Source organism: Lytechinus pictus, chromosome 16, assembly GCF_037042905.1.
Source record: "Lytechinus pictus isolate F3 Inbred chromosome 16, Lp3.0, whole genome shotgun sequence".
NCBI classification, from domain to species: domain Eukaryota; kingdom Metazoa; phylum Echinodermata; class Echinoidea; order Temnopleuroida; family Toxopneustidae; genus Lytechinus; species Lytechinus pictus.
Genome location: NC_087260.1, coordinates 9,457,339 through 9,473,275, shown reverse-complemented (window position 1 = coordinate 9,473,275; position 15,937 = coordinate 9,457,339). Strand labels below are relative to the sequence as shown.

Below are 15,937 nucleotides of genomic sequence, written 5' to 3'. Positions count from 1 at the left end.
TTATCTTTTGTTCTTATCTTTTTCTTATCTTGCTAAACATCCTATGCTGAGCGCGTAAATGTATTACTTGCGCATATAATACAAAAGCGCGCTAAAAATATAAGAACAAAATGAAGATAAGTGGTATTCTGAAAACGTTCTTATCTTTTCTCTTTCTTATCTTTCACGATATTTGTGATAATATTTAAGATAGCTAGAGGGTTATCACATCTCACGATGTCCGCGTTCTTTCTTGCTTAAAATCGATGGCCACTATTAGTAACAAGTTCCCACAAGTATTCCTCCCACCCTTTCTTTCATTCACCCTTTATTTTCCCGTCTCTTGTTTCTATCCCTTTTTTCTTTCTTTCTTTCTTTCTTTCTTTATTTTCTCTTTTTCTTCCTTTCTATCTGTCTGTCTTTCTTCCTTTCTATGTGTTTGTCTTTCTTTCTTTCCTTAAGTTTATTCTTTATTAATATCTTTGTTTTATTCTTTTGAATCTTTTAATTTCTTTACTTTTCTTTTGCTTTGTTTCATTTATTCGTCATCTTTCTTCCTTTTTTATTTTCCCTTTTCATTTTATCCCTTTCTTTCTTTTCTTGAATAAGTCTTTATTTCTGCTTTTATTCTTTCCCCTTTCTCTCTTCCCTTCCTTTTCTTTTCTTTTCATTTTTCTTTCTTCCGTCACATTTTTGTAATCTTTTTATTTCTTCCTTATTTTTTCTTTCATTCTTTCGTCTTTATATGTGCTTTTCCTTTTTTCCCCTTTTTCTTTCTTTCTTCCTTCGCTTAATATTAATTCCCCCCCCCTTTTTTTTTTCTTTTTATATTTGGGTTCTTTTTTTTTCTTTTTTCGTTCATTCGTTTGTTCTTTCTTTCATTTTTTTATTTCTGCTTCCTGACACTCTTGCGTCTTATTTACTTTCTTTCTTGTGTTTTATTCTTTATTTCGCTCATTCTTTTTTCGTTCATTCTTTATTTACTCTCTTTCTTTTCTTTCCTCTCTGTGTCTTTCTTCTATCGATTTAAAAAAAATCTTTTTCTTTATTCTTTCCATTAATGTTTTTCCGTTTTCTTTTTTTTAATTCATTCTTCACTTTTCCTGACTTTTTATTTTCCCCTTTCGTTCCTTTTCTTTCTTTGAATTTTCCTTTCTTTCTTTTTATCTTTCTGTAATCTTTATTTTTGCTTTAATTTTCCTTTCATTTTTTCTCTCTCATCTTTATTTCTTTGTTTCATTTTCCTTTTCCTCTCTTTTTATTCTTTTTTATTTTGTCCTTTTACTTTTTTCCTTTAAGTTTCTTTCTTTTCTTTCTTCATTTTTTCTTCCTCACTGTATCATTGATAATCGTTCTATTTTTTTTCCTTTTTTTATTATTTTTAAGTTCTTTTTGCTTGCTTACTTTCGTTTACTCTTTATTTCTTTCATTATTTTTTGCTTTGTTCCTTTCATCTTTTTTTTTTATTCCTGCTTCATTCTGACACCTTTCTGTCTACTTACTTTCTTTCTTCATATTTTATTCTTTATTCGTACCTGCTTTATTCACTTTTTATCTTTACTTTCTTTCTTTCTTTATTTTGTGCACGTGTCTCGACATAATAATCAGTCATTGCGTATAAAATTCCTATTTCGCGCAATGCGCCAGAAACAGTGTACGCACAGTGCCCATGATATTCTCTTGACATAACGAACGCTTCTATTGGTTAAACTGCCAATATAAAGCGCATTTTGATTGGTTATATCCTAAAAATGGGCGTGTTGAAGATAAGAAGGAGGCAGTCCTTACAAAGATAAGAACGCGTTAAGAAGATTTTCAGAATACCGATTTGCAATGATTTTAGCGTCTTCTTATCTCAATGAGATAAGATAAAAGATAAGAACAAAGATAAGAACGTTTTCAGAATACCACCCCTGGTCTTTTCAATTTCTTCATCCTATGCTATGTTAGGCAAGCTTACGTAATATCTTGCTTTGAAACCTGCCTATCATAATGAAAGAAATGAAAGGTCATTTGACCAAAATTGTCCATGAAGTAACTACGAACTGGTCTATTGATTAAATGCAGAAGATATTCAGTGGGAATTTTAATTAATAAGAAGAGAACACGGGCAGTAGTTTGGGGTTCACTCAAGCATAAGGTGTGCATGTAGTGCAATCTCTGTGAAACTTCCAAGCAGTCTGGAAAAGAAGTGGTGTCAAAGAAAATGAGATTGTCAAAGAAAATTTGATGAGGCATCTCATTTTCTTTTTATCAGAAGTATTTACAACATCATTTTGACAGTAGGAAGAATAATTATTCTTTCAGATGAGCTTATTCTTTGAATTTTCATTTATTGAAGACCAAACTATTTAGGCAGTTTACAGAGAACCTTCCCTGGCAGGAATTGTTGGTTTTGGGAGAGTCCAGTCACATACAATTGAATACAACTGAATATAAAGTTTGCACAAGTAGCTGAGGTAAATTGTCAAAAAGTCTTTGCCACTTCTTTGGCAGGAATCCTGCGAAAGGATGGTATGCAAGTTTTCATTGCAGCTTTCCTGCCGTCTCCACTGTTTCGTCTATGGTGGCTGATGACTTGCAATGAAGAGCTGCTTGCAGCTTTCCTGCTGTCTCCATTGTTTCATCTATGGTGGCTGATGACTTGTAATGAGGAGCTGCTTGCAGCTTTCCTGCTGTCTCCATTGTTTTGTCTATGATGGCTGATGACTTGTAATAAGGAGCTGCTTGCAGCTTTCCTGCTGTCTCCATTGTTTTGTCTATGGTGGCTGATGACTTGTAATGAGGAGCTGCTTGCAGCTTTCCTCCTGTCTCCATTGTTTTGTCTATGGTGGCTGATGACTTGTAATGAGGAGCTGCTTGCAGCTTTCCTGCTGTCTCCACTGTTTTGTCTATGATGGCTGATGACTTGTAATAAGGAGCTGCTTGCAGCTTTCCTGCTGTCTCCATTGTTTCATCTATGGTGGCTGATGACTTGCAATGAAGAGCTGCTTGCAGCTTTCCTGCTGTCTCCATTGTTTTGTCTATGATGGCTGATGACTTGTAATGAGGAGCTGCTTGCAGCTTTCCTGCTGTCTCCATTGTTTCCTCTATGGTGGCTGATGACTTGTATTAAGGAGCTGCATGCAGCTTTCCTGCTGTCTCCATTGTTTCATCTATGGTGGCTGATGACTTGTAATGAGGAGCTGCTTGCAGCTTTCCTGCTGTCTCCATTGTTTCGTCTATGATGGCTGATGACTTGTAATAAGGAGATGCTTGCAGCTTTCCTTTTGTCTCCATTGTTTCGTCTATGGTGGCTGATGACTTGTAATGAGGAGCGGCTTGCAGCTTTCCTGCTGTCTCCATTGTTTCATCTATGGTGGCTGATGACTTGTAATGAGGAGCTGCTTGCAGCTTTCCTTTTGTCTCCATTGTTTCGTCTATGGTGGCTGATGACTTGTAATGAGGAGCTGCTTGCAGCTTTCCTGCTGTCTCCATTGTTTCATCTATGATGGCTGATGACTTGTAATAAGGAGATGCTTGCAGCTTTCCTTTTGTCTCCATTGTTTCGTCTATGGTGGCTGATGACTTGTAATGAGGAGCTGCTTGCAGCTTTCCTGCTGTCTCCATTGTTTCATCTATGATGGCTGATGACTTGTAATGAGGAGCTGCTAGCAGCTTTCCTGCTTTCTCCATTGTTTCATCTATGATGGCTGATGACTTGTAATAAGGAGATGCTTGCAGCTTTCCTTTTGTCTCCATTGTTTCGTCTATGGTGGCTGATGACTTGTAATGAGGAGCTGCTTGCAGCTTTCCTGCTGTCTCCATTGTTTCATCTATGGTGGCTGATGACTTGTAATGAGGAGCTGCTTGCAGCTTTCCTGCTGTCTCCATTGTTTCGTCTATGGTGGCTGATGACTTGTATTAAGGAGCTGCATGCAGCTTTCCTGCTGTCTCCATTGTTTCATCTATGGTGGCTGATGACTTGTAATGAGGAGCTGCTTGCAGCTTTCCTGCTGTCTCCATTGTTTTGTCTATGGTGGCTGATGATTTGTAATCAGGAGCTGCTTGCAGCTTTCCTGCTGTCTCCATTGTTTCATCTATGGTGGCTGATGACTTGTAATGAGGAGCTGCTGGCAGCTTTCCTGCTGTCTCCACTGTTTCGTCTATGATGGCTGATGACTTGTAATGAGGAGCTGCTGGCAGCTTTCCTGCTGTCTCCATTGTTTCGTCCATGATGTCTGATGACTTGCAATGAGGAGCTGCTTGAAGGATTCCTGCAAGAAAGACACGGCTCTGACTTTTATAGATGCCTTACATACATACCTCGTACAAATCCCACGTACGTGGAAAGCTTTCAGTGGTATCGTTCTTGAAGGGTCTCAGCTTAAACCTGTCCTTCATCTGGGCGACCGTCCCTCTTTCAGTCAAACTTGATGCTTTGAAGAACTTTTTATTTGATTCCTGTTTCAAATGATATAACAATTTAATAATGTTGAAATTACTACTATACACTATGAGTGTTAAAAGCATTGTGATCTAGTGGTTTGACTCTTTGTCTATCAATCATTGGTACTGGGGTTTGATTCCAAGTCATGGCATTTTTGCTTCAGCAAGAAATTTACCCACATTGTGCTGCAATCAACCCAGGTGAGGTGAATGGGTACCCAGTATGAAGAAATCTTGAATGCTTGAGCACTCGATCAAGGTAGCCATGCTAAAGCAAAGGGTCATGCAGACCTGCCAACCTCTGGGAATGAAAAACTGTATTCTGTGATAAAAAAACCCAAAAAAGTGTATTTCATAATAAAATGCTTGGCGCACTCGCTCATCGCGGCGCTCAAGCTGCATGCAAGCTAAAATGCGCACTGCTCTTGCAGATGAAAAAAAAAACATTAAAACATGTGTATATCTTCACCCTGGTTTGAACAAAATGATTGAAAAAAAAAACAAGTTACCTGAAATTACATTGATCTAATAACCATATTTGTGCACGTTTTATGAAATAGAGACATATAGAGATTAATTTTTTTTAAAACTAAAAACGTCTTTTTCAAAGAAAAAACGTACTGCCGTATTTTGGTTGCAAAAACGTACTAAATACGGCTAAAACGTACTGGTTGGCAGGTCTGGTCATGACATTATCTAATAAGTTCAGCACGACCTGCTGGTAGAACAGTTTTCGGAACTGAAGTTGCTAACCTGGGTAAAATACTGTATATTATTATAATATATGTTATCAAACAAGGTGGTTTACGAACCACGAGTCTCGCCTGATTTCGCGATGAATAAAAGATGCAATATGATCTTTTGACCCCTCTTGAAATTCTCAGTGTTGGGCTTTACATTTTTTTTCTCTTTTTATTAATTCAAATCAACCTTTTGTTGGGAAGCAGAGATGCCAACCTAAAGGGATGGTTGTCAGGAATATTTACCATATTTGTCAGGAACAAATGGGAGTTTCTCAGGAACATCCCGCGAAGTAGCATCGTTTATACGCTCAACCACCCAATCGCCATTGACATTGTGCATGCATGAACCGCGGCTTGCACTCCGCACTTCGCTGTGTATTCAGCAGCAGCGCGCGGAGGCGCTTGCAATAGAAATCTCAGTAGAGAAACTCCCGTTGGTTTACCGTTGGCCACACACGCGCTGCATGCACGATACATGTATACACAATACACGCATATATACACATGCACAGCAAAGCAATACACAATACACATGTATTGTAGTTGTTTTTTCAATGGCAAAAAGAAGCTGCTGAAAACTGCTTATCTAATAAAAGAGAGCCAATGGAGTAAATTAGAAAGTCAAAAAGGGGCCTAAGCTTTCGATCCTAGCAGAATCTTCGTCGGAGGCACACACAAAAAAAAAAAAAAAAAAAAAAAGTTGCTTTTTCCGTAACCTTTTTATTGTTGCCGTAACACCGTAATTGGAGGAATAAAATCGGAACAAATACGGCGAATCCGTAACGGTTGGCATCTCTGGGGAAGGGCTTTCCCTTAAAACAAGTGGAATGCCTCTGGCCGTCTCACCTGCATCACGCGATTCAATATAGCAGCAGTGCTGATTTTGAAAACTATTATAACTCGCACAAGATGTTCAGTGATACTTGGTTACTCTTATTTCCACATTTTATGAACTAGACCAATACACTTATAGAGATATGATGGCAATTCAACAAATACCCCCAACGTGGCCAAAGTTCTTTGACCTTACATGACCTTTGACCTTGATCATGTGACCTGAAACTCGCACAGGATGTTCAGTGATACTTGATTACTATTATGTCCAAGTTTTATGAACTAGACCAACACACTTTCAAATTTATGGCTGTAATTCAACAAATACCCCAATTTGGCCAAAGTTCATTGACCCTAAATGACCTTTGACCTTGATCATGTGACCTGAAACTTGCACAGGATGTTCAGTAATACTTGATTACTATTATGTCCAAGTTTCATGAATCAGATCCATAAACTTTCAAAGTTATGATGGTAATTCAACAGATACCCCCAATTCGGCCAAAGTTCATTGACCCTAAATGACCTTTGACCTTGGTCATGTGACGTGAAACTCAGGCAGGATGTTCAGTAATACTTGATTAACCTTATGGCCAAGTTTCATGAACTAGGTCCATATACTTTCTAAGTTATGCTGTCATTTCAAAAACTTAACCTCAGGTTTAGATTTGGTGTTGACGCCGCCGCCGCCGTCGCCGTCGGAAAAGCGGCGCCTATAGTCTCACTCTGCTATGCAGGTGAGACAAAAAACCTAAGACGTGTAATTTGCATTGCATTAGTTCTTACTTTTATGTGGTGGACGTCCTTGCGAGATTCTTGAGGGCAGGCACGAAAGGCGACCAAGCGATCATTCCCGTTTCCTCCGTCACTGCAGGCATGCCCCTGTGCTTGTTGAATAGGCTCAATGTCCCCAATCAGTAAGCATGGCATCGGCTTACCGTCCTTCACAGGCACGTAGTTCTGCAAACGTTCAAGGACAGATATCATACCCTGTGTGGAGCCTGGGTTAGCATCGACTATGCTTGGTGTAACCTAATGGACAGAAGAAGACAAAACGGTATTGTACCTGTCCTTGTTTACAATCCAAGACCTGATTTCAATAAGATATGACTGCATATAGAGGAAGCATTGTAATCCAAAGGTCGTATGTTTGAATCCTAATGCAGCCTAGCGTCCTTTGGCAAGGCGCCAATCCACATTTTGCCACTCTCTACCCAGGGGTAAAATGGGTACCAGGTGGGTGTTTTATAAAGCTGTTCATAAGCTACAAACCACTTTACAAATGACTGGTGATCCCTTCTTGAGGTAGATTATGTGCACCAAATTTTCATTGGTGTGGATTTAGCTCGAAGAAAAGGATCACAAGTCACCAAAAAAGTAGATCATGACTTGAGACAGGTTTATTAAACTCCCACCCGGTAGAATGCAAAAGCTTATGCAGTATGCCTAACAATTAAGTCTTTGAACTCGAGTTGGCATGCTCCAAAGGCATATTCAGGCATGCCAGTATCCAATGCCACATAAAGCACTTAGAAATGCAAAGTATTTTAACAAGTGGAACACCTCTGGCATTCTTGCCTGCATTATGTGATTAAATACAGCAGCAGTTATGACTTAAAAAAAAAAATTTATAAATTATGTCCAAAGATTCATTAACTAGATCGATTAACGATAGATATTTAATGTTGTAAATTATTGATGTTTTTGAAAACGGTATATAATTTCTTCGTCTTTTTCTTACTATCTTTATTATTCTTTTTCTTCTTCTTCTTTTCTTCTTCTGTTATCTTCTCTGTTGTCTTTTCTCTTTTTCGTCTCCCTCTCACTTTTCCCTTCTTCTTCTTCCTTTTTTTTCTTCTCCTCCCCTCCTCTTCACATTTCAATGGTTGCCTTGTAATATTACATTGATGCTTCTGTTCCATATATATTGTTCGTTATACACCGATTTAAAAATGTTTACTTTGTCAATTGTATGTTCCACACGGCCCCAATGGAAATCAGTCTGTGAACTGTTTGGGCTTTTTAACCGTGTATAAATAAAATAAATCTTATCTTATCTTATCTTATCTTATCCAAGGTTATGACAACATTTATAAAACTTGACTTGTCAAGATTTCGATCTTGATTCCCACATGGTCTACTTTGGTTTAGATTTCGGTTTTGATTACCCAACATGGTCTAACTTCATTCACCCTAAATGACCTTTGACCTTGATTGTGTGATCTGAAAGAAGAGGAGGATGTTCAGTAATACTTGATTAACGTTATGTTTAAGTTTAATGAATTAGGTCCATATACTTTCTTAGTTATGATGACATTGTAAAAACTTAAACTTGGTTAAGTTTCAATGTTGACGATGCCGCCTCCCTTTGTAATACTCCAAAACTAAAATTGCAAATATAAAATAGTGGACGTGCCCATGCAACTGGGATATTATTGTAACATTTTGGGCCGATAAATTCAAGCAAGGAAATTGAGAAACCCTGCTTGGTATCATTTTCATAGCTCTACTTGGTTGATTTAAGGTTTGGAATTAATCTTTGCCACAAGTTGACATACTCATCAAAAGTTGAAAACTCCTCCCATCCCCGTCAATTATCGTTTATCATAATCATAACTATGCACAAAATGTCAGTCTCCTCTCCTATTTTCATTTTCAGTTAAAACTTTCAAAAATTTCACTTTAGTTAAGATTTCAATGTTGATACCATTGTCAAAGTTTACTAAACGACCTTGGTTATGTGAATATTCTTATGTCCATGTTTCATGAGCTTGATCCGCATACTTTCAAAGTTATGATGGCATTTCAAAAGCTTAACCTCCTCGAACATTTAAAGGTATTGTTTAACTTTGTGAGCAGCCAATTAAAAAAAATCTCAAACCAAGATGAAACATGTGTACAAGTGCATGTATTAGAACTAATAAACCCTGAAAACAACCATTATTGAGAATGAAAAGCTAAAACTACAAGGCAAACCCCGATTTTGTAAATAGGCGTCTTATAGACGCCTAAATAGTACACATAAGTGTATGGGATGAAATTAAGATGGTGTTTTCGGTCACTTTATATTTCAATTTTTGAAGCACTAAATAATTATTTTCGAATGCAATTTTTTCTGGGCTTCATTTTTGTAACATATCACAGACACAGGTGACAAGTGTGACCTTCTAGCTCAGATTTTTTTAAAGTCAAACCAATGTTAACCAATCACTTTAAATGTTGATGAGGCGAGACAAAAATGAGGAGCAAACTCACACATTGAGACTTCTCATCCATTTCTTTGGTGTGACTATGAAGGATCCTGGAAGGCATCTTCCCCTTGAGATGCTGGACTTTCGTCAGGTGCTTAGTGATGAGGTGCTTGACCAGGAATACAGCCCTTGATCTTCTACGCGCGAAGACTTCAGGGGACGGAAGAAATGTATAGGGATCAAGTTCGGAAGCGGGCACTTGCACCTCACGACTTTTCACAGCTCTCTTGGTATGAACACGGTCTTTCACTGCAAAGCAGACAGTTTGCGGGTTTGACTTGCAAGTTGTCTTTGCTTTAAATCCTAGAAAGATACGGCTGTAGCTGAAGCCATAGCTCTCTTGGCTGGGCGTGCTTTCCTTTAAAAAAAAAAAAAAAAGAAAACAATAAAATCATAAGTTCTGTATGCCATCTGTATCTAAATGTACTCCATTCATAAATGTATGGAGTGCTATTATGATACTCAGTATGTACACATAGATGAATGTGCCTTTTCCCTAGTAAGGGGGGGGGGTGGTGATTCAGCCCTCCAACTTTTTTGTGATAAACCCGCCGCACAATTTTTTTACTGTGTCGCTCGCTGACTTTTTTACTTGGAAGTCTCGCACAAGTTTTGAGACCAATATTGCAACCCCCGGGTACGCAGTTCAAAATCATGCAACGTTTTGTAAGTGCATTCAGACCCAGAATTACTCAAAAACGTGAATTTGTGTACAAATCCAATGCAAACAGTGTATTTTGCCGAAATTCATAAATTATCAAATTCCTTCATCTTGTTTATGGTCAAAATAAAGTCCCTGACAATTTCCAATGAAAAAACAAAAGTTGAGAAACAAAGAAATTTAGAAAACGATAGAATACATAAGATAAATGTGATGTTGAAATATTAAAAAAATACATTTGATAAGAATCCTATAAAGAGTCTGTGAACCAAAAAATTAGCGGTTTAGAGGCATTATTTAGTTAACAAAACTTTTGATTTTGCTCATAAATTAGCAAACTTAATAAGCAATCAGATTTTTCGCAGAATTTGATCTCATACAGTAGTTTTGGAGATTATGCTATGGGTAAAGCCCTACAAATTTTCGTCGCAATCGCGCTATCACTGGACGAGGTTATAAGGGGGGGGGGGCTGAATAAGGCCCTCCAGTCTTCTTGGGCTTCGAAATAGCTGTCTAGGGTCAAGTCAAGGAATTTCTTGTTTTGCATAATTTGGTCTAGAAAGAACTGCCTTTGCATGGGTGATTATTTTACTAACAACCTCAAAACACCTTTTTAATTTCTAGATATGAATCCAAAATAAATACAATCGTTCATTCAAATTGTGGATAAAACTTAGATGGAGGTGAATCCTCAAACACTTTTCATGAAATACAATCACATTATACATGTTATTTCTTAAAATCCATCACACATGCATACCAGAAATAACATACATGTAGAGGAAGAGGAGAGATATTTTTGAATTTTACACAATCCAATAAAAGAAATCAATTTATGAATGAGATGTTGAAAATCTAGGCCCCGTCTTACGAAGAGTTGCGATCGATCAAATCAAACGCAACTACAGGAAAGCCAGCAATGTCATCATCTATAAAAAGGCATGTTAGTTCCACATTTTTTCTAGATGTGTTGTATATATCCAAAAATTCATAGTTATCTTGAAAATTCAGCATGATCCTCTTTGTTCACACAGGTCATTGTGCACATTTTCTTTGAGAAAAGATATGACAGTGGTGGATTTCCATATAGTTGATGTTGATTGGGTCAATCAAAACTCTTTTTCAAAGCTCTGCAGTTTCACTTGAAAATCAGTCAATATTCAGGGGGTCTCCCTGCAGATATGCCACTATTAAAGGCTTGATTAAAAAGTCTGAATTCAGACTAATGGCACCCCTGTCCCTGACAAGCGGGGAGACTTACCAGCACCTGATTAAGATGTTATTAACATGGCCATTGTCTTTTTCACATCATCAGCTTCTAATTGCACCCCTCCTCGCAAGTAGAACTTCTCTGTCTCGTGATTTATTAGTAAAAGCTATTAAATGGGAGTGATGAAACAGGGAACATGCAAAAAAAAAGTAATAATCATTTACCAGATACTTTTTCCAGTTCAGAAGTTCTTGTTCATGCTGTTTTCCAATCTCGTCAAGATGGTGCCTGGCTGGGGCATATGCCGTGGATATTGCCATACGGTTTAACGTCGTAAATACCTTCCTGCTTGCTCGTTTTTTCAAGAGTTCCATCCCAACAGACGATTGGACAAAATTGAAGCCGCGGGATCTAGTGTAGAGGGCAATGTTCAGCATATGGACAGCCTTTCGAACTACATCACTGGAAAGCATAGACAGAATGTTGATTAGGGGAAAAAAATTACACACCATTACCATCATCATCATGAATGTATTGCGTATCCGATGCTGACGCTTCAAGGATCTCAAGGGTGTATCCACTGTAGGGGGAGTACAGCTGACTAGAAAGCAGGATTTTGCAGTTCCCAGCAGTTTTCTTTCTTATATTATATTGCCAAACACCAACATGCCTGAGCAGATCAATGTTTCATTTGTTACTGACAAGCTTAATTTTTTGTCATCTCTTTGCATACTGTAACTCAAGATTGGGAGAAATCATACATCATAGGACTGGTATAACACTTCACTTACACAAATATCAGCATGCAGGACTAGAGTGAAATTTCAGAGATGATTGGCATCTTTGGAAGAGTTTTAAAAGCGGAAGAAATCAAATATTATTGGTTTCAACATATTAAGTCAATGTCATACTGATAATCAACATACACATAAATCAAGTTAACAAAATTACTTGCCCTGGGGTCAAACTCAAGGTTAAAGTAAAGGTCATAACCTTATAAATCGCTCTAATACAATATTTGGTGCATGTTTTTTTATTCCTCTCTAAATTTCCTTTTGAATGGTACCAGTTTCACTAAAGAATTATTCAACCCGTTACGACGTAATAGCCATTTGAAATTTAAGGTCACGCCCATTTTTGTCAAAACAGAGAAAAAGGGCAGGCCGTACGTAGTAAGAGAATTGACGGACCGATCATACTATTTTTTTTTTGTGCTTGGGCCATGGGGAATTTTATGTGTACCAAATTTCAACACAAACTGAGAGGTTCGGTGTAACCACTGGATGAATCAAGATGGAATGACCCATAGCTATCATTTCTTACAGTCTAACCTCTGTTTGGCTACCTGTGTACAGTGTCTGACACTAAAACTGATTCCCATGGAGGCAGATTGTGTACATAAGAACCTTTCTATAATACATGTAGCAACCCGTGTGCAGTATACAAATATACCGGGTTTGAGACAGTATAGTGGAAATATTTTTATCCAAGGTTGGTTCAGCAATTACTATTTTTCCCTGAGGGGCGTGAGCCCCAAGGAAAAAAAAGTAACATTGCCGGACCAACCGAAGGTAAAATATTTCCACTACACTTTTGAAAGAAACGCCCGGTAAATTAGTTTTATATCCCTTTACATATTAAAGTCCTATTTGGCCCATCTCCATGACTTCCATGATTCCATGACTCAGATACTCACACTTTCATGATTTTCTTTAAGAGAAACATTCTTCATTTTCAAGCCAAGGACCGAAATCATGTGTTAAAGAAAACAAATTTTATTTTTTTTTGTTTAAACCTGCTTTTATTTGAGCCACAGTTGGGGCTTTTTGACTGTTTATAAAGCATTGATTTGCAAGTTTATTTAAAACACATATTTTAGTGCATTAAACCTGAAATTAGTATTTGGCAATTCTTAGTAGTTTTCCTAAGAATAAGAACACAGGTTCTACAGCTTTAAATACATGTAAAAGAATAAAATGATAAACTATGGGATAAAACCAGGGACAATGCAGATTTTGTGTGTTATTATTGCACTCAATTCAGCACATTCAATGAGAAATATACAAAAATAAATGTTCATTTTTGGCAAAGGGCACTAAATATACGTTTGTTGCCATGATTTAATGAAGTTTGGAGGAGCATTTTCTGTGCATTAATTATTGAACCTTTCTCAGTGTACCTGCTGAATGACGCATAATTGTACAGAAAGATTGAAAAGGCCTTGGTTCAACCCCCTCTTGGCCAAATTCTCTGTTGGAATTTAGGCCATAATTTCAAGGGTTTTTTTTATTCAAATTCTTTTTTTTTTTTTTTTTGTTCTGGAGTACCATTGCTATGGCTGTAAAAAATAAAATCATCTAGCTCAAAATCACTGTGACATAAAGAAATAAGAAATGAGAAATTCATTTTTCTATGAACAAAAAAGAATTTCACAGGGAAAATTTTGTATAAAAGTCCACTGATAAAAGTGGAGTAGGGGCCTAAGTGTTAACTGCTTACAGGCTACATTGCAAGATCGGGGACATCCCGATAGTCCGCAGGTTCAATAGACCGCGGGTCCGTCAGTCCGCGATGTGTGTAAAACTATGATCAGGATACAGTAAGATCAAATGTCATCGAGAGGTCAAATGATACGAGGCCATGGGGTTCTTTAACAATAACCCAAAGGGCAATCGCCCCCTGACAACTACTACCCCCATCCCCGGAAATTAACCCTCTAGACAATGGTTACACTTCTTAATTCCGAAGCTTCGTAATTCCGAAGGTTCGTTATTCCGAAGGTTCGTAATTCCGAAACACGCAAATTGCCTATACCTCGATGTTCGTTAATCCGAAAACCTAAAAGGGTTCGTTAATCCGAACATTTGTGGCGTTATTCCGAAGGTTCGTTATTCCGAAGGTTCGATAATCCGAAAACGAAATAAGGTTCGATGTTCCGAAGGTTCGTTAATCCGAAAACGAAATAAGGGTCGTTGTTCCGAAGGTTCGTTAATCCGAAAACGAAATAAGGTTCGTTGTTCCGAAGGTTCGTTAGTCCAAAAACGAAATAAGGTTAGTTAATCATTTAGTTTTCGGACTAACGAACCTTCGGAATTACGAACCTCATTTCTTTTTCGGATTAACGAACCTTCGGAATTACGAACCTCACTTCGTTTTCGGACTAACGAACCTTCGGAATTACAGAACCTCATTTCGTTTTCGGACTTACGAACCTTCGGAATTACGAACCTTCGGAATAACGAACCTTCGGAATATCCGAACCTTCGGAATAACGAAGCTTCGGAATTACGAATGTATGCGCTAGACAATTACCCCTAGTACGGAGCCTTTAAATTGCCATCGACTGGACGATATGGCGAGACAATTTATTTTGCCAGGTCGGCTTAGTAAGCTTATTCGGTCAACATGGCAAGATATTTTGTCTTGCCATGTCGACTTACATGTAGTAGCCTTATAATGTTGAAATGGCAAGATAAAGAAGGCCTATCTCGCCATAGTAAGTTTATTAAGTCGACATGGCAAGATAAAGTATCTCGCCATGTCATCAAGTCGATGGCATTTTAAAGGCTCCGTACTAGGGGTAATTATCCAGGGTAATTGTGCAGAGGGGAAATTCCGGGGGGGGGGGGGGGGGGGAGGGGCGGCCAAGTCCCCGGCAGTAAAAATATGGGGATGTTATTTACCTTGAAGTAGCGGTTAGGGGGCGATTGCCATTTGGGTTATTGTTATAGAACCCCATGGTCTCGTGCCATTTGACCTTTTGACCTCTCTTCTCCATACATGTACCTCTTGGGTTTTCCTTTCTTGAATGGTAGCATAGCCCAGATACAGCTGACTGTGGTTGGTAAGCTCTCCTGAGCCTCCTCCATTGCTTTTACCCAGGAAAATGAAGAGACTGCAGAGTGGGTGACTTCCTGCTGAAATGCATTTATCTTTGGATATGAATTTATCTGAAAGTGAACATAAAAATTCACATTTCATTGTTCGAATAGAATAGAAATCCATTGCCCTATCCCGTAAATTGTTGAACGCCAAACAGGGAAACGGCTATCTACAATCTTCTTTTGGTCTGACACAGTCACACAGAGACTAAACTCCCAACCTCCCGGCGGTGAAACGGACACTCTACCAACTGACCAAACACCCCAGCGCAAATACAAAACAAATATCATAAACTGTGAATTAAATGCCCAAGTTTACTTAAGGCCACAACACAATACGACCCGACTGGTCTACGACTGGCTTGCGACTGAGTGAGGGGAGATGTGACGTCACAGCTCTTGTCAGCTCGAGAGTCGCAGACCGCTCATAGACAAATCGCAAAGAAAATCGGAAGGATTCGACATGTCGAATCCTTATGACTGGATCGCAAGCTCAATCCAACTTCCAGCCAATCAGACAGCAGAGTTGCAGGACGCGTATACGCGCATACGCAATAGTAAGTGCAATTTTCTCAGTTGCTATGGCAAAAAGCATAAAGTGCATGCGTGAGTCGCAGACAGCATGGTAGTCGGATCACAAGGTGTGCGGTGTCGAGGCTTATGACTACCTTGTGATTCATCTCTAATCATTCAGTCGCAAGCCAGTCATAGACCAGTCGGGTCGTAAGGTGTGCGGTGGCCTTTACACATGTGAATGCTTTGAAGGATACATCACACAATCCAATTTGTCATTGGAACCATTTCTAATGAGTTACATGTAGAATTCAACTTGGCATTTTCAGCTGTTAGAATTCCAAATTTTAGAGGAAGGTCTTTCCTTTTCATCTAATCAAAATGACCTTTGACCATGCATGATTATGTGACCTAACAGTATACCTAAAGACTTGTGC

At 38.4% G+C, this 15,937-nt stretch overlaps 1 protein-coding gene across 1 annotated transcript in view; it reads right to left on the bottom strand.

Moving 5' to 3' along the window:
- The window catches only part of LOC135156975 (uncharacterized), a 41,107-nt gene that overhangs the window by 10,752 nt on the left and 14,418 nt on the right, over positions 1-15,937 (bottom strand). Inside the window, exons 3-7 of the mRNA XM_064111203.1 lie at positions 14,893-15,056; positions 11,331-11,568; positions 9,240-9,593; positions 6,771-7,016; positions 4,285-4,422 (exon numbers count right to left, since the gene is read on the bottom strand). Of these exons, the coding sequence (XP_063967273.1) occupies positions 4,285-4,422; positions 6,771-7,016; positions 9,240-9,593; positions 11,331-11,568; positions 14,893-15,056 (1,140 nt within the window). The remainder of the gene's footprint in view (positions 1-4,284; positions 4,423-6,770; positions 7,017-9,239; positions 9,594-11,330; positions 11,569-14,892; positions 15,057-15,937) is intronic.